Source organism: Dromiciops gliroides, chromosome 2 (assembly GCF_019393635.1).
Source record: "Dromiciops gliroides isolate mDroGli1 chromosome 2, mDroGli1.pri, whole genome shotgun sequence".
NCBI classification, from domain to species: domain Eukaryota; kingdom Metazoa; phylum Chordata; class Mammalia; order Microbiotheria; family Microbiotheriidae; genus Dromiciops; species Dromiciops gliroides.
In genome coordinates, this window is record NC_057862.1 from 122,068,144 (window position 1) to 122,088,119 (window position 19,976).

General features: G+C 44.1%; 1 protein-coding gene across 6 annotated transcripts; it reads left to right on the plus strand.

The window, feature by feature from the left end:
• The first annotated feature begins 747 nt into the window (after positions 1–747).
• PLIN1 (perilipin 1) lies at positions 748–18,994 on the plus strand. Of its 6 annotated transcripts, none has more exons than XM_043990332.1 (9): positions 748–875; positions 1,620–1,678; positions 6,023–6,227; positions 7,231–7,313; positions 8,578–8,842; positions 10,547–10,731; positions 12,328–12,513; positions 12,990–13,229; positions 15,944–18,994. In XM_043990332.1, exons 2-9 carry the CDS (start codon positions 1,634–1,636, stop codon positions 16,340–16,342), a joined length of 1,608 nt encoding a protein of 535 aa, XP_043846267.1. In that variant the 5' UTR covers positions 748–875; positions 1,620–1,633; the 3' UTR covers positions 16,343–18,994. The 6 variants fall into 6 exon arrangements, with proteins under 6 accessions (XP_043846267.1, XP_043846271.1, XP_043846272.1 ...); XM_043990336.1 differs by lacking the exon at positions 15,944–18,994 and adding an exon at positions 15,267–15,526; XM_043990337.1 differs by lacking the exon at positions 15,944–18,994 and adding an exon at positions 15,270–15,526.
• The last annotated feature ends 982 nt before the right edge of the window (positions 18,995–19,976 follow it).

A 19,976-nucleotide genomic window follows, 5' to 3' on the forward strand; every position in this document is an offset into this window, starting at 1 on the left:
CTTCCCTTTTGTATAAAGAAGGATAGGTAGGTGTATATTCTTATTTGTCTGGATTCTTTTGTTAGCAGAACAAACCAGTCAAAATCTACCTCTCCAGGCTTAGGGGGGAAAAGTTGTCGCTTCTGCACTATGCTTTGGGAATATCTTATAATTTAAGACTTAAGAATTACCTGGTGAATTAAGTCCAGCAAAATTAAGTAACAGAGCAGAGCCTTAAGTTGGAAATCATTTGTCCAAAGGACACATGGTAAGTTTGGTGCTGAATATCCTATTCAAGATCCCTTCTTTACTTTGTAGCTTAGTTCCATATTCAAAAGTAGAGGTAATTCAGACAAACTCATTATGTATGAGATTATCTAAGGAAATTAACCAGTCAATAATCCAGCCTCAAGGTTTCCCCTTATGAACAGCTGAAAGAAACTGTAAGAATTGGATTGGTTAACTGAAAACTGACACAATTGAGAGCACCTTTTGTGGGAAGGGAGCTAGATTAGAAATAAGAGTTTAAGGGATATTGATAACATCATCTAGGGATCCAGGCTTCAAAAAGTCTGGAGTGTGCTTCAGAATATTTGTTGCCTTCCATATTCAAAGTTTGGAATAACAACTTCTCTAAACCTGGATCCCCTTCAACTCTAGGAACCACCCCCTCAGCTATCCAATCATCCATGTCAAAGTTAGGATTTGTCCAGGGGGACCATGGTCAGATTACCATGGTGGCCAGCTGACACTCCTCTTTTGTTCCCTCTCTCCTCCTTTGGCAGGAGAAGTGATTAGGACTTCCCAAGACTTGGCTCCCCAGAGCTACTGGAGATAATACTGCCTGAGAAGTTGTCCACCCTGCAACCTCTGCTATACAGCTGGCCCAGTGCAAGGTGACAGTCAGCTAGAGTGAGCTGGAGGGGGAGTAATTAGGGAGGTCTGCTGGGAAGGCATCCACCTTATTAGTGCTGCTTCCATTGCTTAGGGGGAACAGAGCTAGTGGTAAGTGTCCCTGGGAAGTTGTTGGGTGCCATGATAGCCCTCGAGGTAGTAACTGAAGGAGGGCACTGATTGTGAAGCAATTGGTACTCTGACACAAATGGATTTTCAGCTTGTGGCTGCATGTGTCAGGTACAGTGGAGGCAGGCAAATACCCCTCCATTCTGCCGTCCTTCAGAAGGAAGACTTGGTTTGTAGACTGAGTTCCTTTATTACGTAAGCATGGAAAAAAGGGACTTCAAGGCTCATTGGTCTGTAGAAAGAAGCATCCAGTACCTTTTATATTAAAGCTGGAAGCTGTGTCTTATCCCGTTTGCTTTTTTTCCTCCTAGTTTTACTAACAAAATAATCTACACCTCTGCTAATGCCCCTTGTTTCCTCCCTGATAACACCCACTTTTATCCACCTGGGAGTTTTGCTTTGTGCTGTCCTTACCACCATCACTGATTAGTAGAATCCTTGCTTGCTGAGGTCAATAGGAGGATTAAAGGTAACGGTAGTTCTGTGCCCTGTTTCCTATGCCAGAAACCAGAACCACCAGCTACTTACTGAGGTGGCCTGTCTCCAATACTGGGGGGACTGACCTTGGGAGCATAGGGCTGGACACTCTGATAGTCATGGGATCCTCTGCTTTTCAGACTGAAGTGTTGAGATGGCAGTCAACAGGAGCCCGACCACGATGGATGGAAACCACCCTGTAAGTTGTGCATGTTTAAGGCAATTAATGGGGACCTAAGGGAGGGGAACAAGATTAGGCAGGGAGTGTAGGTTTAGGAACTCAGTAACAGAAAATACCAGATTTTATTACCATTCCTGACTGTGAGAAAATTGTCTTGGTGTCTCAAAAAATTTCACCATGGTTAATGTATGATTTGAACTGATATCTGCAAGGTACTTAAGGAAGGTGGTAGAGAAATACTAGCTAGAAATATGTTTTTAAAAATTCTACAACTGTATTAGTAATCATAGTTTAAAAAGTCTTATAAATAGGATTATGGGATTCTAGAACGAGAAGGGACCTTAGAGACCATCATCTTCATTTTACAGATGAAGAAACCAAGATCCAGAAAAGGGAAATTAACTGGCTCCAACAGGGAGTAAGTTAGATTTCGAACCCAGCTCTTCTAACTCCAAATCCCTTTCTACTATACCACAATATAGCTAGTGTTAAGTGATTTAATGTGTCACCAGATTGAAATATCTTTAAAGTATCTCTGAACTTCTGTTACATGAAATGCTTCAACTCTTATAAGGGTATGTGCCAATGACCAGCAGGATCTCTCTGATTCAGACTCCTTTCGTGTCATTTGTGGAAATTGAGAATTACATACCCGAAAGAGTGTTCTTCCTCATCCTAGAGTTAGTCCTAAAACACCAATGTGCTAGAGGAATTCTTATAAATGCTACAAAGAACCAGAGACTGAGGAAGCTGGAAGGGACCTGAAAATACTTGGGCCAGCCAGGCCTCAGCCTCAGTCAGGTAAACATCTACATCCTTCAGAACAGGAGGCTCTATTCCCCTCTTAGCACCACTTTATATTTTGGCTCTGCCATAAATGATTCCTCTCAGCTGTGTCCAAATTTTCAGTTTAAGGTATCCTGAGTAGTGTTTTCTTGCTTATATCCATATAATTTTCTAGTTTCTGACTTACTCCAGGGGAGGGAACTATTTTTTTAGTTCACTCTATTCTATAAATGCCCAGGGTACTTTATTCATAAACACATAAAGTACTTGGCAATAAGTCATCTAACATATCTTCGTGACAGATATGTTTCTCCCTTTTGGATCACGAAAGTGCAGAAAGTTCATTTTAATCCCTTAAACCCAACATATGGCTGCCTGCCTTGATTGAATCTGCCTTCTCCTAGATTGTCCAAGGTACCTGGCCTCTGGTTGCTTGAGAAAATAACTTTACCACTATGTGTTTTAACACTATTTTGATTTATTTGATTTATTTATTTTTTGGACTGGGCAATGAGGGTTAAGTGACTTGCCCAGGGTCACACAGCTAGTGTCAAGTGTCTGAGGCCAGATTTGAACTCAGGTCCTCCTGAATCCAGGGCCAGTGCTTTATCCATTGCGCCACCTAGCTGCCCCTTAACACTATTTTGTTCATGCTTCAAACTAAAAGAAAAAATTGAAACTAAGAGTTACTGGTCCCAAGCCCACATAGCCTATGGACATCATAGCATTTCTCCAAAGACTTACAATGGCTAGTTGTCCCCAGTTGAGGGACAGAGATACAGCAGCTTTAGAATCAAGTTCAGTAAAAAGGAAAAAAGAAAAACAACTCACTGAATACGTAGTATAAGGAAAGGTGTTTCTTTTTTATTTGAATGGAGTCTATGGCAAGAAACTAGTTTGTACCATGTTTAGGGTTCTAACCAACCTTGGTTGGTTGGCTTGTTGGATTAGTGCAGGAAAGATATTCTAGCATTAAGGATCCATGTTCAACCCTCAGATCCCTGCAATTTGAATCTGGTCTTCCTCCTGCGTCTGTTGTCTATTTCACCATCATCATGAAAGAGAATTCAATACTACTCCTACGACTTAATTTTGATTAAAGGCTCAACCATCATCATCCAGTGCCCTCTAGTACTTAGTGACACTTAGATACAGAGATTAATCAAAGACGTGCCATTACCAATGAAGCTTACTTTTTGAGTCTAGCACCTGAGTTTATGATTATGCTAATATGTTCTCTTCCACTACTACACTTACAAGAGTACAAACACTGACATAGAACTCAGATATCTCATTTTCCTGAATGTTAGGCATATAGGGGAACAGGGGTATGAAGCAAAGTTGTACCATCAACTAGATGGTACAGTCATTTGCATTTGTTTACAACACCTGTATCTTAAGTTGTCCTGATTTTCAAAATAGGGAAAAAGAGCAAATTCTGGAAACTACAGGCTGGGAAGCTTGATATGATTTTAACAAAATTGAACAGCTTTTGTGATAGAAAAGAGTACAGTAATTACTAGGAGCAGCATAGGTTCACTGAAAACAAGTCATATCTAACTTCTTTCAATTGATAAGGTTAATCATTGGTAGTTCAGTATGTAAGAGATGTAGTGTATCTTAGTCACATGTAGATAAAATAATGAATTGTGGAGTAGATGATAGTGTAGATTCACAGATGACTGAACCAAGGAACCTGAGAAACATCGATTAGTGGCTGGGTCAACTTGGGATAAGATTTATAATTGAGTGCCACAGCCCTTTACCCTCCATCCAATACCATTTAACATTTTAGAAATGATTATCAAATTCACATATGACATAAATCTGGGAAGGGTAACTAATGCAATAGAAGACTGAATCAAGATTCAAAATTAACTTCCCAGGTTAGAAAACTGACCAAGATGGGGCAGCTGGGTGGTGCAGTGGATAAAGCACCAGCCCTGGATTCCAGAAGGACCTGAGTTCAAATCCGACCTCAGACACTTGACACTAGCTGTGTGACCCTGGGCAAGTCGCTTAACCCTCATTGACTCTCAAAACAACAAAAACAAACAAACAAAAAAGGTGTAAAAAGAAAACTGACCAAGACCAACAAAATTATATCTAACTAGTATACATATAAAGCCTCATATTTGGGTTCACAAAATTATAGATACAAGTAAAGGACAGGAGAAATCTAGTGCGGCAGAGAAGTTCCTTTGAAAAAAAGGTTACTGCTCATCACAAGCTTCATATGAGCCAACAGCATGATGAAGCTGCTAAAAACAATAATAACTGTAGGCTACATTTTAAAAGGTATATGGCATCAGTAGTATGGGAAGCAATTGTTCCATTGTACTATGTGTTGATTGTTTGGGCCACATCTGAAATATTGTGTTTAATTTGGGGCCTCATATTTAAGAGAGACTCTAACAAACCAGAGAGAAATGGGATGGTGAGGGATCTAAAAACCATTTCATATTAGGAAATGAGCTGTTTAACCTGGAGAAGTAAAAAAAAAAAAAATGAAGGGGGGATATAATACCTTTCTTCAGCTATTGAAAGGGCTGTCAAGTAAAAGAAGTAGTAGACATTCTGTGTTATTTCAGAAGGCATTACTATTAGCAAGGGATAGCAGTAGTGGTGAACATTTTCCATATATGTAGGAAGTTTCTGGTATTTTAGTTAGACACATCCAGTTGTAGAGGGACTGCTTCATTAAGTAGTAAACTCCCAATCATGAGAAGTATCCAAGCTATAGATCATTAACTCTATGTTAATTATTTTATAGAAGGAATTCTTGAAGTGGATGAGAAATTGGACTAGATGGCTTCCTTTCTAACTCTAAGCTTCCATTTTTATTCTATTTAATCTCACAAATTAAATCTATGTGCACCATTTCAAACATCTTTAACTGTGACATCAAGAAGTCCAAGGCGGGGCAGCTAGGTGGTGCAGTGGATAGAGCACCGGCCCTGGAGTCAGGAGTACCTGAGTTCAAATCCAGCCTCAGACACTTAACACTTACTAGCTGTGTGACCTTGGGCAAGTCTCTTAACCCCAATTGCCTCACTTAAAAAAAAAAAAGTCCAAGGGGCAGCTAGGTAGCACAGTGGATAGAGCACTGGCCCTGGATTCAGGAGGTCCTGAGTTCAAATGCGGCCTCAGACACTTGACACTTATTAGCTGTGTGACCTTAGGCAAATCACTTAACCTTCTTTGCTCTCCCTCACACACACCCTGAAAAAGATGTACTTTCAGTTGGGAGGAGGGAAAAACATAGCTTGGCCATTTGACAAAGAGAGACTAGTTTTTGCTGAAAACCTGGGCTATAATTAATAGGTACATTAATGTGCATCATCTTATTTTACCCATTCCCTTCCCCCATGGAATGAGTGGGTCTCCCAGAGGCCCCTGGCATGATAGCATTCTTTATTCCTTTGATTCTGACTGTGACTCTTCAACTTAGGCCCAATCTTATGTAAGGAAAAGGTGAGCGTGGAATTCTGCTGACAGAAATGGCAGGGTGGCAAGAGGGAGAGGGAAGAGTGAGGGGGAAATAAGGACGTCTTGAATGTTCCCTCTCCTTTCTAGGAGCAGGAAAATGTACTCCAGAGGGTCTTTCAGTTGCCTGTGGTGAGTGGCACCTGTGAGTGTTTCCAAAAGACCTACACCAGCACCAAAGAAGCCCACCCCCTTGTGGCCTCTGTGTGTAATGCTTACGAGAAAGGTGTACAAGGAGCTAGCAACCTGGCTGCGTGGAGCATGGAGCCTGTGGTCCGACGGCTATCAACACAGTGTGAGTTGCAGGGACCTGGGGCTCTCTGTCTGTCTGAATTTCCTTAGTCAGTCTCCGGAGAACCCTTAATTTCCACTGACGTTTCCACCGAGGTATAGAAATTGTTTTGGAAAGGTGGAGTGGGAAGAGATCTCCACCCACTGGGTAAGAGGAGATGCCAGTAACAGACAAGGCACCTCTTAAGCAATGCAGCCATTGGAAACAGTAAGGTAAGGTTGAGTCTGGTATGGATTCAGGGTGTGTAGTTCCAGCCCTAGAGAATTCAGAAGTTATTATAGCAGTATTGAAGAGTCCACTGTTCTCTCCACATTGAACATTTTCACTTATATTTCAGTAATCCCAGCACTTCCCACTGTTTTAAGGAGAGCTATATCTCAGAGATCTCCAGAGGTCAGTAATAAGAAGAGAGTCAGACTTAAAGACCTTGGCTTTGGACCCAGGCCTCTATAATCTTGAATAAGATTTTAAGCAAGACTTAACAGTCAAAGAACCAGAAATTTAGAATACTTCAAAGGACCAAGAGAATTTTTGCTTCAACTGGTATTCCTGGTCCAATGAATAAGGATTCTCAGGGCACTGTTTTCAGTTCCTTCACTCCTCAGGGAGTATGCAGCCCCTGAGATGTCACAAGCCAATAAAGAGAAAACTCATTAAAGGGAATGCCAATTCACCAGGTTCCTGCTAGCCTTCAATCCTAGGACACCACTATACACAAAAAACCTCTTTTCCCAATCTATCATCTATCCCCAAAGCTGACCTAGAAGTGAAACGGTCCCAGGATGCTCCTTCCTGACCCCAGGTCAATCTCAGGCCAAAGGACCCCAAGAAGATGATGTTATTTGGCATTAAACTCTAGGAATACACCTCTTCATGAGGTGTATTCATGAAGAGGAAAGATGTTCTAGATTTTCTTTGGCAATGTTCTGTAGCCTTATATATCTCCCAGTAAACTCTGGTTTCTCAAAGGGGGGTTTATTGACTTCAGTGCTGTTCTTTGCTTCAGTCACGGCTGCCAATGAGCTAGCCTGCCGGGGATTAGACCACCTGGAAGAAAAAATTCCTGCTCTTCAATACCCTCCAGAAAAGGTAAGGAAGTCTCTTCCCCATGTTTTGTATCTCAGTAACTGCTTCCTTTTCAGTCAATCAAAGCACTGCCCATGCCCCTTAGGTCTCAGAATTACTTTCTTCTACTTCCCAAAGAACATGATAAGGATGTTTTGGGGAAGGGGCATGGGAAGCTAAAAGATTCAGTCCTCATTCATGGAAATGCCACCTCATTGAAGCCTAGAGCTGAGCCCTACTTCCTCTTTGACCCTATGTTCCTCAGATCAGGTGTTTCTGTGGGTTTCATTGACTTCTGTAGCCTTGTTTTGGCCAATTTAGCAGAAGGAAGTAGTTCAGTTTGGCTGGGACAGAGAGCATGGATAAGCCCGGAGAGCTAGGTTGTGAGGCCTTGAATGCCAGGATCAAGAGTTTAAAGTCATTTGGTAGCTAATGGGGAATCACTGAAAGTTTTTGAACAGAGCGGTGGCAGCGTGTTAGGAAGATTACTTAGGGTGACAGCTTGAAGGATATATTGGAAGAGGCATAGACTGGAGCCAGGAAGATAGTACTTAGCGACTCCTTAACTGGCAATGAGGAGAGCTGAGGATTGAGAGTCAAAGGTGACTCAAAGTTCATGGGCCCAGGGGACTGATGAGGTTGTGCCCCTTAAACCTGTAGCTTAAAATAGGGGAGATCTCCTAGGTGCTGAGATCCATGTTCTTGAAATTTGGTTCTTTTGGGGTCCACGAGAAGAGGGGCTTCTAGGAAGTATGTCTGCCATCCCCTTTTGTCTTTTTATTTTTTTTTGCTCTGAGCCTTCAATGCCTGGGACCTTTACAAAGAAAATCCTTTTAGTCAACAAATAGGTATTAAGTCTTACTATGTACAAGACGATATAGTGCATAGAACAATGAACTCAGAGACAAGAGGACCTTGGTTCAAATCCCGCCTCAGATACTTATTAGCTGCGTAACTCTGGGCAGGTCACTTAACCTTTCTCTACCTCAGTTTCTCCAATTGTAAAATGAATAGGTTGGATTTGCTTACTTCTAAGGTATCTTCCAGCTCTAAACCTATAACCTGATGATCCTACTGTGCTTGGTAGTAGGAGAGATACAAAGACATGACATCGTCACTCCCCCAAAGGAGTTTATACTCTAGTATGGGAGTTGTGGTAGCTACACAGAGAAATACTGTACATGTCAGGGTTTGGTGGGTACATGAAAACGGCCTAAAATGCTCTGAAATAAAAATGTAAAAGTATGTTTTGGAGGGTGCTTTTTGTTGCCTTTTCATCTGCTTACAGATTGCCTCTGAGCTAAAGGATACCATCTCCACCAGGATCCGAAGTGCCAGAAACAGCATCAGTGTCCCCATTGCCAGCACTTCAGATAAGGTCCTGGGGGCAGCTTTGGCTGGCTGCGAGCTTGCCTTGGGCGTGGCACGGGACACAGCTGACTATGCCTCTAGCACCCGGGTGGGTCAGCTGGCAGCTGGAGGGGCGGACTTGGCCTTAAGCAATGTTGAGAAGGTGGTGAACTATTTGATGCCAGCACCCAAGGAAAATCCAGGTATCCGAAGCCCGGAAAGCTGGGGGGCGGGGGAGAAGGGAGGAGAGCAAGATAGAAATGAAGCAGAGGCATTCTACTGCAGAATGCCAGACTCTCACAGCTCCCAGAAAATCAGAAATGGTGTGGAAAGGTTAGGGATATGGAAGGAACCTGAACTATTACCCATCATTTTACAAATGAGTTCACTGGGGCAGCTAGATGGTGCAGTGGATAGCGTACGGGCCCTGGAGTCAGGAGTACCTGAGTTCAAATCCAGCCTCAGACACTTGACACTTACTAGCTGTGTGACCCTGGGCAAGTCACTTAACCCCAATTGCCTCACCAAAAAAGAAACCAAAAAACCAAATGAGTTCATCTTTTCTACTAGCTCGAATTCCATTGTGACTGAAAATGTGGGGCTAGGGAGCAAGGTTTCAGAAAGGAATCAGAATATAATAGATAGATTAGGAATCTGGAGACCACGCATCATTGTTCTGCCATTATAAGGCCCATGTAACTGTATTAATTTCTTTGGGTCTCTATCTCTCCATCTGCAAAAACTAGGGAACTGGACATCATGCTCTCCAAGGGTTCTTTCTTTTTTTTGGGGGGGGGGGCAGCGAGGGTTAAGTGACTTGCCCAGGGTCATATAGCTAGTAAGTGTCAAATGTCTGAGACTGGATTTGAACTCAGGTCCTACTGAATCCAGGGTCAGTGCTTTATCCACTGTGCCACCCTTTTCCAAGGCTTCTATGGGCATAACCTGAAAGAATGAAATGTGGAGTCCTCAGATCTTTTTCCAACATGCATTTGAGTTATAGAATGTTAAAGCCTAAGAAATTTTAGAAAGCTTCTAAATCCATTATTTTTTTTTTTTTTTGGTGAGGCAATTGGGGTTAAGTGACTTGCGCAAAGTCACACAGCTAGTAAGGGTTAAGTGTCTGAGGCCGGATTTGAACTCAGGTCTTCCTGAATCCAGGGCCGGTGCTCTATCCACTATGCCACCTAGCTGCCCCCACTATTTGATTTTGCAGATGAAGGCCCAGCATGAGAGTGATCTGAGGCCCAGAAAGTAGGAGTGATTTGTCTAAGATCACATCCCAAGTTAATGGCAGAATAGATTCTAGAACCCAGTACCCAATTCATCCATCTTTCCCGTAGACTAAGGGTTCTTCTTTTATGTCATCAGTCCTTTTGGCAGTCTGATGAAGCATATGGATACCTTCTCAGGATAATGCTTTTAAAAAATATAAAAGAAAATAATTGTCTTATAAAGGAAACCAATTCTATTGAAATAGTAATCAAAATACTTTAAAAATTATAATATAGTAATATTTCTAGCAGCAGGTTTAATAACAATCAGTCAATGCTAAACTTCAGTCAGAGATTAGTGAAATAAAAATTTCATTTTTTCCCCATTCTTTTTTTTTTGGCCAGGCAATGAGGGTTAAGTGACTTGCCCAGGGTCACACAGCTAGTAAGTGTCAAGTTTCTAAGGCCAGGTTTGAACTCAGGTCTTCCTGAATCCAGGGTCGGTGCTTTATCCACTGTGCCACCTAGCTGCCCCCTTTTTCACATTCAAGTTGACAGCCAGATTCTGTTCATAGACCTTCTGGGGTCCATGTACTGCAAGTTAAGAACACCTTCCTTAGACAGTCTCAGTATTTCCAGACATCACCATTTTTTTGGTTTTTCTTTTCTCCTCCTACCCCAATTCCAACCCAGCCCCAGTCCTGGAGCACCTTAGTCCTCCCCAAGTCCAGCAGAAGCTGCCAAAGCCAAAGCCCAACTTTCTTCAAAGAATTGGAACTTTAACCAACACCATCTCCCAGCACACCCTTGAGACCACAGTGCAGACTCTCCGCTGGGGCCATGCAGTAGCCAAGTGGATCCCCGGTGTGGCTCCACTGGTGAGTTTCCTCTTGGTCTCCAAACCAGTCAGCCCAAGACTTGGTATGCACTACCCATCTCTCTCTATCTCTACTGCTGCTGTTTTCTGCCCCTATTCTCTCAATCCTAGCTCAACCTTCTCAAAATCAAGAACTCATTCTCCAGTATGGACTGGGGGCTCCTGAGCACAAAGGCTTGTTGGGATCCTAAGATAAAACTGCAAGGAACCTTGGAGGTCCAACACCTTCATTTTCACAGATGAGCCCAGCAAAGTTAAGTTAAGCTCAGGGAGATGGCCAGTCATCTGAGCAAGGTTTGGGAGAGGAAGTGAGAGGGGTGAATAAAGGGTGGGCCTGGCTACCTTGTTCACATGGTATTCAATAGTAACTCACATTATATAACCCTTGACTGTTTCCAAAATGCTTTCCTCACAGTGACCTAGGGAGGCAGATAGAACCAGTATTATTATCCTTATCTTACAGATGAGGAAACTAAGGCTCAGCTAAGGAAAGGGATTTGCTTCAGAACTGCTTAAAATATGTTTTCTCTTCGTGAAATTGGAACTGTCTTTGAAAATCTCTTTACCTACAGTTTTTTTTTGTGTGTGTGTGTGTGTGAGGCAATTGGGGTTAAGTGACTTGTCCAGGGTCACACAGCTAGCAAGTGTCAAGAGTCTGATGCTGGATTTGAACTCAGGTCCTCCTGAATCCAGGGCTGGTGCTCTATCCACTGCACCACCTAGCTGCCCCTAAATAGGATGAAAGATAGTTTTTGTTGTTGTTGTTGGCTCCATTTGACTATTTTTTTTTTTGTGAAGCAATTGGGGTTAAGTGACTTGCCCAGGGTCACACAGCTAGTAAGTGTCAATTATCTGAGGCCGGATCTGAACTCAGGTCCTCCTAAATCCAGGGCTGGTGCTCTATCCATTGAGCCACCTAGCTGCCCCCCTACAGTTGTATTTACATACATGGACCTACCTGCTAGGCAGCTATGTGGCGCCATGGATAGCATGTTGGCCCTGGAGTCAGCAAGACTCAAACTCAAGGGGCAGCTAGGTGGCCCAGTGGATAGAGCACGGGCCCTGGAGTCAGGAGTACCTGAGTTCAAATCAGGCCTCAGACATTTGATACTTACTAGCTCTGTGACCCTGAGCAAGTCACTTAATCCCAATTGATTCACCAAAAAAAAAAAAAAAAAAAAGACTCAAACTCAAGTTCAAATCCAGCCTCAGACACTTATAAGCTGTGTGACCTTGGGCAAGTCACTTAACCCTGTTTGCCTCAGTTTCTTCATCTGTAAAATGAGCCAGAGAAGGAAATTGCAAACCACTCCAGTATCTCTGCTAAGACAACTCCAAATGGGGTCATAGACAGTCGGATAAACCTGAAACAACTGAACAACAATAGCAAATACCCATGCCTTCTTTCACAAAGGAATATTTACCCTAGAACTTAGAGAGTCTATGTAGTTCTGATTCTGAGTATCAGGAGGATGAGCAAGGTCTTTATGCATTAGCCCCCTTGGGAATTATTGGCCCTTTCTTTTCTTCCCTTCTAACCCCCTTTCCTTCCCAACACACATCCTTGCTCACCTTCTGCTGTTTGGCCTCCTCACAGAGCACTATGGCCCAGTGGGGTGTGTCAGCTGCCATGCAGGTGGTGTCGAGACCCCGATCCACATCAAGGGGAACTTGGCAGTACAACCAGGCTCAGGAAGAGGAGGATGAAGAGGTGGAGGAGGAAGAGGAAGAGGAGGAAGAAGAAGAACTAGAAGTGAGGAAGGAAGAGAGCAAACTGAATGAGGTGAAAAGAATGAGCCAAGTAGAGTGTGGTGTCTTTTAGGGCAGGCAAAGGGGGAGGGCCAGGCTCATTACATTTAGGATAGAAGGGCTGTGGATGATATTTCTGATCTAGCATTGTTCCCACCACACACCAAACTGGCTCAACCCCTTCACTTTACAGATAAGGAAAGGTAAGGCCAGAAGGCTAAGGGACATGCTCAAAGACACACAGGTGGTAAATAGCCAAGACAGGATTTGAATCTAGCGCCTTGACTCCAAAACCAATGACTATTCTTTCCATTATTATTGCCTCCCCATAGAGAAAGGTCCCCAGATCAAGGTGGGAGTAGAAGGAGCTGGTAGGGACAGGATGGCTGGACATAAGAAGAAGGTCTAGAAGATGTAGGGGATGCAGAGTAGCAGAATGGGATGGGCAGCAGGAGGGTGTTGGGGGTCAGGGGTTGCAGTGAGGTCACTAACATGAGTTCTTGCTCACAGACCGTGCCCAATAACCAGAGCCTCTTGGGCAGTGTGGTTCACACTTTGCAGTCTGCCTACTTAACCACTGTCTCCACTGTAAAGTGGGCACCCCTTGCCATCTGGAACAACACTGCTGGAAGACTGTTTCACCCCAGTTCTGGTCAGGAGACCTTTGCCAAAAGCAGGGCAATGTCATTATCAGATGCCCTGAAAGGAGTTACAGATAATGTGGTGGACACTGTGGTGCACTATGTGCCGGTGAGTAGTCCTCTGTGGCCACCCCCACCCCGGGAGGCCTGGAGAAGGGCCAGTGGCAACTGGGAGGATGCAGAGCCTAAGACCAGTTGAGGAAGGGCACTGAGGGCTAAGTGCTGAGTCTTGTGGTCAGGTTGGACAGAAGGGTCACGTCCTCTAATCAGGCCTGGAGAAGGAAATGGGAGGATTGGTTCAAGTCTCAGTCCTCATTAACTAATTTAGGAAAAAATTTGAATTATGGCATCATGGAATTTTGAAGCCAGAAAGGATCTTAGATCAATATTCTAGTCGACTTTTCCTCTTTGAGCTTCAAATTCCTCATTTATAAAATAAAGGGGTTAGCCTTGATGACTTCAGAATTCTTCTCTGCTCTGTGACTCTGTATTTAACAATTCTTCATCTTTAGATTCCCTCTTTTCTTTTTCATCTTCCCCTCTCTGGCCCATGGGACTGAGGATCATCTGAAGTGGAGGTCAGGGCCCCCATGTGGAGACTGGAAGTCTTAGCCTCAGGAGTCTCTGAGGAAAACAAACCCAATTATCTTAGAAGTCAGGGAACAGGGGCAGCTAGGTGGCACAGTGGATAGAGCACTGGCCCTGGATTCAGGAGAACCTGAGTTCAAATCCGGCCTCAGACACTTCATACTTACTAGCTGTGTGACCCTGGGCAAGTCACTTAACCCTCATTGCCCTGCCCCCCCCCAAAAAAAAAAGAAATCAGGGAACATTAGAATGTGAGAGCCAGAATAGATTTTAGAGATCATTAGGCTACCCATGTAATTTACAGATGGGGAAACTGAGGCCCAGAGTCGTTAAATGATTTGCCCAAGGTCATAGGAATATACATTTAGAGTTGGAAGGGACCTCAAAGGTCATATAGTCCAACTCTCTCCTCTTACAAATCAGGAAACAAAGACTTCCCTGAGGTCACAAGTAATAAGAGTCAGGGCCAGTTCCTCTGATTTCTTCTGCCTGCACACCCTGATAGTCAATGGTAAAGTTAGAACTAGATTTCTGATTCTCCTGATGCTCAGTCCATTGGGCTACAACCAAAACCTACTGAACTGTATGTCCCTCAAACTAAGGCCTAGTTCCCCAAGAGGCTCCTCTCCCAGCTCCAGCTGGAATGCTTTAAAAGGAAAAGAAAATTAAACTCTCCCCCTCGCCTCATTGTCAGGGAAAGTCACAGTTCCTGTGTTTGAATTCTCTAGGTGTCATTCAATTCCCTCCTCCTCCCTCTTTGTTCTGATTCCCCTACCATGGGTTTATAATTAGTAGCTGGCACTTATATCCCACTTTAAGGTTTGCAAAGCACTAACATCTACTGCCTCATCTGATCCTCTCAATAACCCTAAGAGGTCGGTGCTACTTATTATTCCTATTTTATAGATGGGAAACTGAGTCTGAAAAAGGTCAAGGGACTTGCTTAGATTATTATTATATTATTATAGAGCTAGTAATCTTATCTGAGGCAGGATTAGAACTCGGGTCTTCCTGTCTCCTTGTCTAGCCCTTATCCACTGTGACAATTAGCTGCTCTATTCTCGGACAAAACAGGGCTTTTTAGAATACAGATATAATTGCAAAGGAAAGCAATTCATCCAGAGGCTGCCCCAGAGATGATGTAAAGCACTATAATATCCATTCCAGGCATTATTAAGCTGTCAGGAACAACTACTGAGCTAACTATCCCTTCTGAGAAAGGATTTACTGTGACAGTCATGCCCTAATGGGCACGTGAAGGCCTTCTGAGGGACCTTAGCTATCCTGGAGGCCTTCAGCTTGGCTCCTGCAGAACCTCAGAGTCAGAGGGGCTTCAATGGTCATCTAAAGTCAAAAGCCCATTTTCTTTTTTTTTTAGTGAGGCAATTGGGGTTAAGTGACTTGCCCAGGGTCACACAGCTAGTAAGTGTTAAGTGTCTGAGGCTGGATTTGAACTCAGGTCCTCCTGACTCCAGGGCTGGTGCTCTATCCACTGTGCCACCTAGCTGCCCCAAAAGCCCATTTCCAAGCATTTTTAGTCACTCTACAATTCTTCCAGCAGCCCGTGACCATGGCCAGCAGCTGTCCCTGGTGCCTCCCCGGTGTTTTCAGCCTTTCTGTGGCTTTGCTGTTGATCCTGACCAGATATCACTTTACCTTTCCATTTATTTTCTCTTCTACAACACAGCGATGGGAATAATATGGACCCTGTGTCCATGGGAGAGTTGTGAAGAAAATGCTTTGTAAAACCTAAAGTGCTATAGAAATGTGACTTATCTGTGTACTCCACAATGCCTCACACCTTGCAGATGCTCAATAAATGCCAAGTGAATTTTAAAAATTTTATTTGTGATATATAATTAAATTTTACACATATCTCAAACATAGATATAATATATACATACACACATATGACATATATAATGTATATTTTCTACATGGTTATATTTAGATATACCTAGATACATTCTAGTACATATAACTTAGTATTTTAAATCCTTCCTCTTCCTTTTTTTTATAAACAGGCAGTTTTCTTTTTTATACAGTTAAATAACTGTTTTGTAAATAATATGTATGACAAATTTGTTTAAATATTCAAGTGAATTTTTAAAAAATATTGAATCTAACCAAGAGAGTAAAGTATAGAGGGAAAAGTAGAGCGAGTGGGTGAATGAGGAAGGGTGAGGATTATCAAATGAAGGCCCTACTCTCTAAATTAGACCCTTGGCTCTCCAGCTCCCCAGGTTATCACTGATGGAGCCAGAGAGTGAGTTTCGGGATATAGATAACCCTCCATCGGAGACTGATCGAAGTGAAGGTGCCACTTCACCCACCCCTGAGGCCCCAAGCAAACTACAGCACCGGGGAAGCCTGAGGAACACCCGCAACTCCAACGCTCTCTCCTTCCTGGGCCTAGAAGACAAACTCTTTACACAGCAGATGCCCCAGCACCGCAGCTCCCTCCATCGTAGCCCCACCTTTGAGCCTGAGACATCTGCCACCAGCCGCTCCATGTTTTCTTCCTACCACCGGGAGAAGCCCACCCGGCGTGTCAGTGACAGCTTCTACCGGCCCAGCGTCATGGAGCCCATCTACAACCGGGTCCATTACAGCCAGCTTTACAAGAAGAACTGACCTGGGCCAAGGTCCCTGCAGGACCAGTCCTTCCTCGGTGCCTTCGGTTGGTCCCCCTGGTCAGTGCTCATGCCCTGCTACCATTGCCACTCCCAGCTTATTCCTGCTGCCTCCACAGAGAAGAGCAAAACCTAGATCCTAAGAGAACTCGATCCAGTGACCGTGTCTGCCTACAACCTACATACTCGCTCATTGCTCTGACAGAATCCTAGATATCCCAGTAGATGGATCCCCCCTCTCCCTGCCTGCTTGCCAGAAAGGTACCACCAGCATTGAGACTAACCTGAGGGCAAAAACTGAGGGCTTTTGGTGGTTGGAGCCACCAAAAGCAAAGAGTGAGATGAGGCCTGCAAACTCATCGCATGGAGGAGCTCGCAGGGAAACTGAATCAGGTCTAAATATAATGAGATTTGAGGACTCATCCATTTAAATTGGAGCTGTGTCCTTCAAAGTAGTCCTCTTGGAAGCTGATGCAGTCTTGCAATGGTGCAACCCTTGCTCAAACATGTTTAGAGATTTTCTCTGGCAATAGCCTCTAGGGCCTGTTTGCAGCCACACAAGAAAGCCAGCTTTCCTCTCTGTAGTCATACCTCCCAAATAGGAAGCTAGATGATCCTTTGGAAATCATCTAGTCCAACTGCCTTGTCTTATGGTTGAGTAAATGAAGGCCCAGGGAGGTTGTTACTAACCCAAGGTCACATAGGATGGAGACCCAGGTCATTTGACCCCAAATCCACCTCCCTCTTACTTTTTTTGTTTTGTTTGTTGTTGGTGGGTCAATGAGGGTTAAGTGACTTGCCCAAGGTCACACAGCTAGTAAGTGTCAAGTGTCTGAGGCCAGATTTGAACTCAGGTCCTCCTGAATCCAAGGCCGGCGCTTTATCCACTGCGCCACCTAGCTGCCCCCTCCCTCTTACTTTTGAACCAAGATTGTATTTCTCAGATGAATGACCTATCAGACTTAGCTCCAAATGACTTTTGGCTATTTCCAAAAATCTAACGCATCCTCCAAGGAGGAAAGGTTTGTAACCAATGAGGTTATTCAAAAGGATGTGTTGCAAGCCGTGAAGAGAATTCCCACAGAATTGTCCCCAAAGTGTTCTGAGCAGTGGTTGTATGTGCTGGAATAAATGTGTGGGTTTTCTAAGGGACTTCTTTGAGGGAGACTATTCATTTAGGCATATAAAATGTAGGACATTGGTTTAAAAAAAAACAGTCCCATGATTTGATAATCTCACCTTAGCTAGTAACCCTTCCTTCCATTGCATGTGGGTTGGAGGCTGTTTATAGACACATTTCTTTGTCTATTAAAATAACACCTACCTTCTCTAGTTTTCCATTTGCATTTTGATTTCAGGGTTATCCAAGGGCAGAGTGATGAAAGAGGTGACTACTCTGGGTTTCTTTCCACCCTGGGCTTCTATTATGCACAACCACAGGGAATCCCAAACCATTTTCTTTATTGTTCCCTTAGCTACATCAATAGAATTTGAGCTAATACCCATAGCACCTTCTCCCTAAGCTTCTTCAGGATCCCTTTATGTTAACCCTTACTGATGATGCCTCTTGCCTGCATGTATATACATACTTTGCTAAATATAAAAGCTCCACGCCCATGCAACCCATGAGAATTCCCTGGTAGGAGGAAGCAGAATCTTTGTTTCAGAAGTGTTCCTGCAAATTGACTCAGTTACCTGGTGGAGATCTTAGGTGTGATCACTTTGTGGGCCTCAGAGATGTCCAGTCTGTACCCAGTGATCTGGCCTAATTCCTATTGAATTACTTCTATGCAGTGTGCAGAGACAGAGAAACGATATGTACCTGGTCTGTGCAGACAAGAGGCAGGGACAAGGACAGATCAGGAAGTGTGTGGTCAGAGCCTGTTTTGAGAGTCCTCAGTCTGATCCTAAGAAAGATGGGCATCATTTCCCATTGCTTAGCAGGGGAGAGTGTTGACTAATCCAAATATGGAGAGGGTGGCCTGGGCCAAGGACAACAGAAGAAAGAGAGAAAATGGGGAGTGAGAGAAGAGGAGGGCAGGAAGAGGTGAAGGTTAGGACTCATGGGCTTCCCTGAGACCCTTTAGAATAAGTGAGGAAAGTCTTTGGGGATGCTCTCAAACCACAGCTGTCCTCCTACCTCTCTCCTTGTCCTTTGCAAGAGAGGCCCAGACAAGGTGGAAAGGCGGATCTAGTCTAGGATGTCAGGAAAGGTGAAGAGATTCTTAGCTTTTCCTCTGAGGGAATAGGACAAACAACATCCAAGAAGACAGATATGTGTATCATACCCTGGGTCTCTTTCCCACAAAGGTCCTGAGCATGTGTTTCTCCATGTTGTACAGTCATGTCACAGTTCATGGAAAGAAATGCAACCGACAAACATCCCTTTGTTCCAGGGAATCCCTTAAAACTACTCTTCCGTCTTCAAGCCACACTCTGCCATTCCATCTCTGTGGGAAGACTTCAGGCTCCTCCTCTCAACCCCCTTTACCATCCTCCTGGGGTCAATGCCAGAGACTGTTCCAAGCAGTAGGATCTACCTACCTATAACTACTCCTATGCCTCAACTATTATAGATGTACAATAAACACAACATAATAAGCAACTGTACAATGAATACTATATAAATACAATAAATGTACTGTTGGCTTGACTGTGGGTCTCCCCTGTCTCTTTCTCCTGCATCCTCCTGGGCTCAGGCCAGCCTAGAGCTGTAAAACTAAGTCTCGTCATCTTCCTGAGCTGCTCAATTTTTAAAAAGCCCTTGGAAAGATGTGGAAGAACTGCTCTTCCAGGATCTCACCCTTTTGCTGAATAAGACAAACCCAGAAAAACATGACCAGAGGACTTTCCTATCTCAGTAGAGGCCTCTCCCGAGTCATCATATATGAGAATGGGCTCTGGAAGGCATTAATATTCTTCTGGTCCACATGCCCACCCCTTTCTTTGGACTGATCAGGGACTGAAGGGTAAATCAAATCTCCTTCCTCCTACAACGAAATCTCCCTGTGAACTGGTGCTTCTCAATTTTTCACCCAGTAGTTGTGCACTAGGGTGGAGTGGGAGGGTTGGGAGGAAGAACCTTGTGGTTTCCCAGGGTAGAGTGTGGCAGAAGCTCCAAGAAAAAAAAGGGGGCCTAGTGCCAACCCATTGGTAAAACCCTCCTAGCCAGTCCCTACAACCCAAAGTAATTGGGAATCTAGAAGCCAAGCTAGAAAACAGATCCTAGGTGGGGTGGATGGGGAAAGTCTTCAAGAAAGGAGGTTGGGTGCTGTGGTCTTCTCTCATTGGCCACACCAGGCAGTGGGGAGGCCCCAGCCCTGAGCTCAGGGATGCCTGAGCCTCAGAATCTTATTCAGCTGCACTACCACCATCACCTCCCAAGCTCTGGCCCTTCTCTATATTCTCTGGGCCGGGTGGATCCAAATTGGGAGAAGCCCCAAGCTGGTCTCTCCCAGGATCCCCAGAGCCCAGCCTGCAAACCCCCTCTAAGCCTTCCTCACTTCCATCAATACCCTGACTTGGTCATCTAACACCATGCTCATTGGGGGATCCCCGGGGCTCCCCCCTTGCCCAAATCTGGTTGGGCTGTGAGTTTGGAGGGTAAAAATGTATGTATGTTCTCCCTGCACCAA

Bases quoted from the DNA above. Each gene is read 5' to 3' on its own strand.
- PLIN1 (XM_043990332.1), top strand. From the start codon at position 1,634: ATGGCAGTCAACAGGAGCCCGACCACGATGGATGGAAACCACCCT. The intron at 8,843-10,546 runs GTATCCGAAGCC...ATTCCAACCCAG, and splicing joins AGCACCCAAGGAAAATCCAG to CCCCAGTCCTGGAGCACCTT. The intron at 13,230-15,943 runs GTGAGTAGTCCT...TTGGCTCTCCAG, and splicing joins CTGTGGTGCACTATGTGCCG to CTCCCCAGGTTATCACTGAT.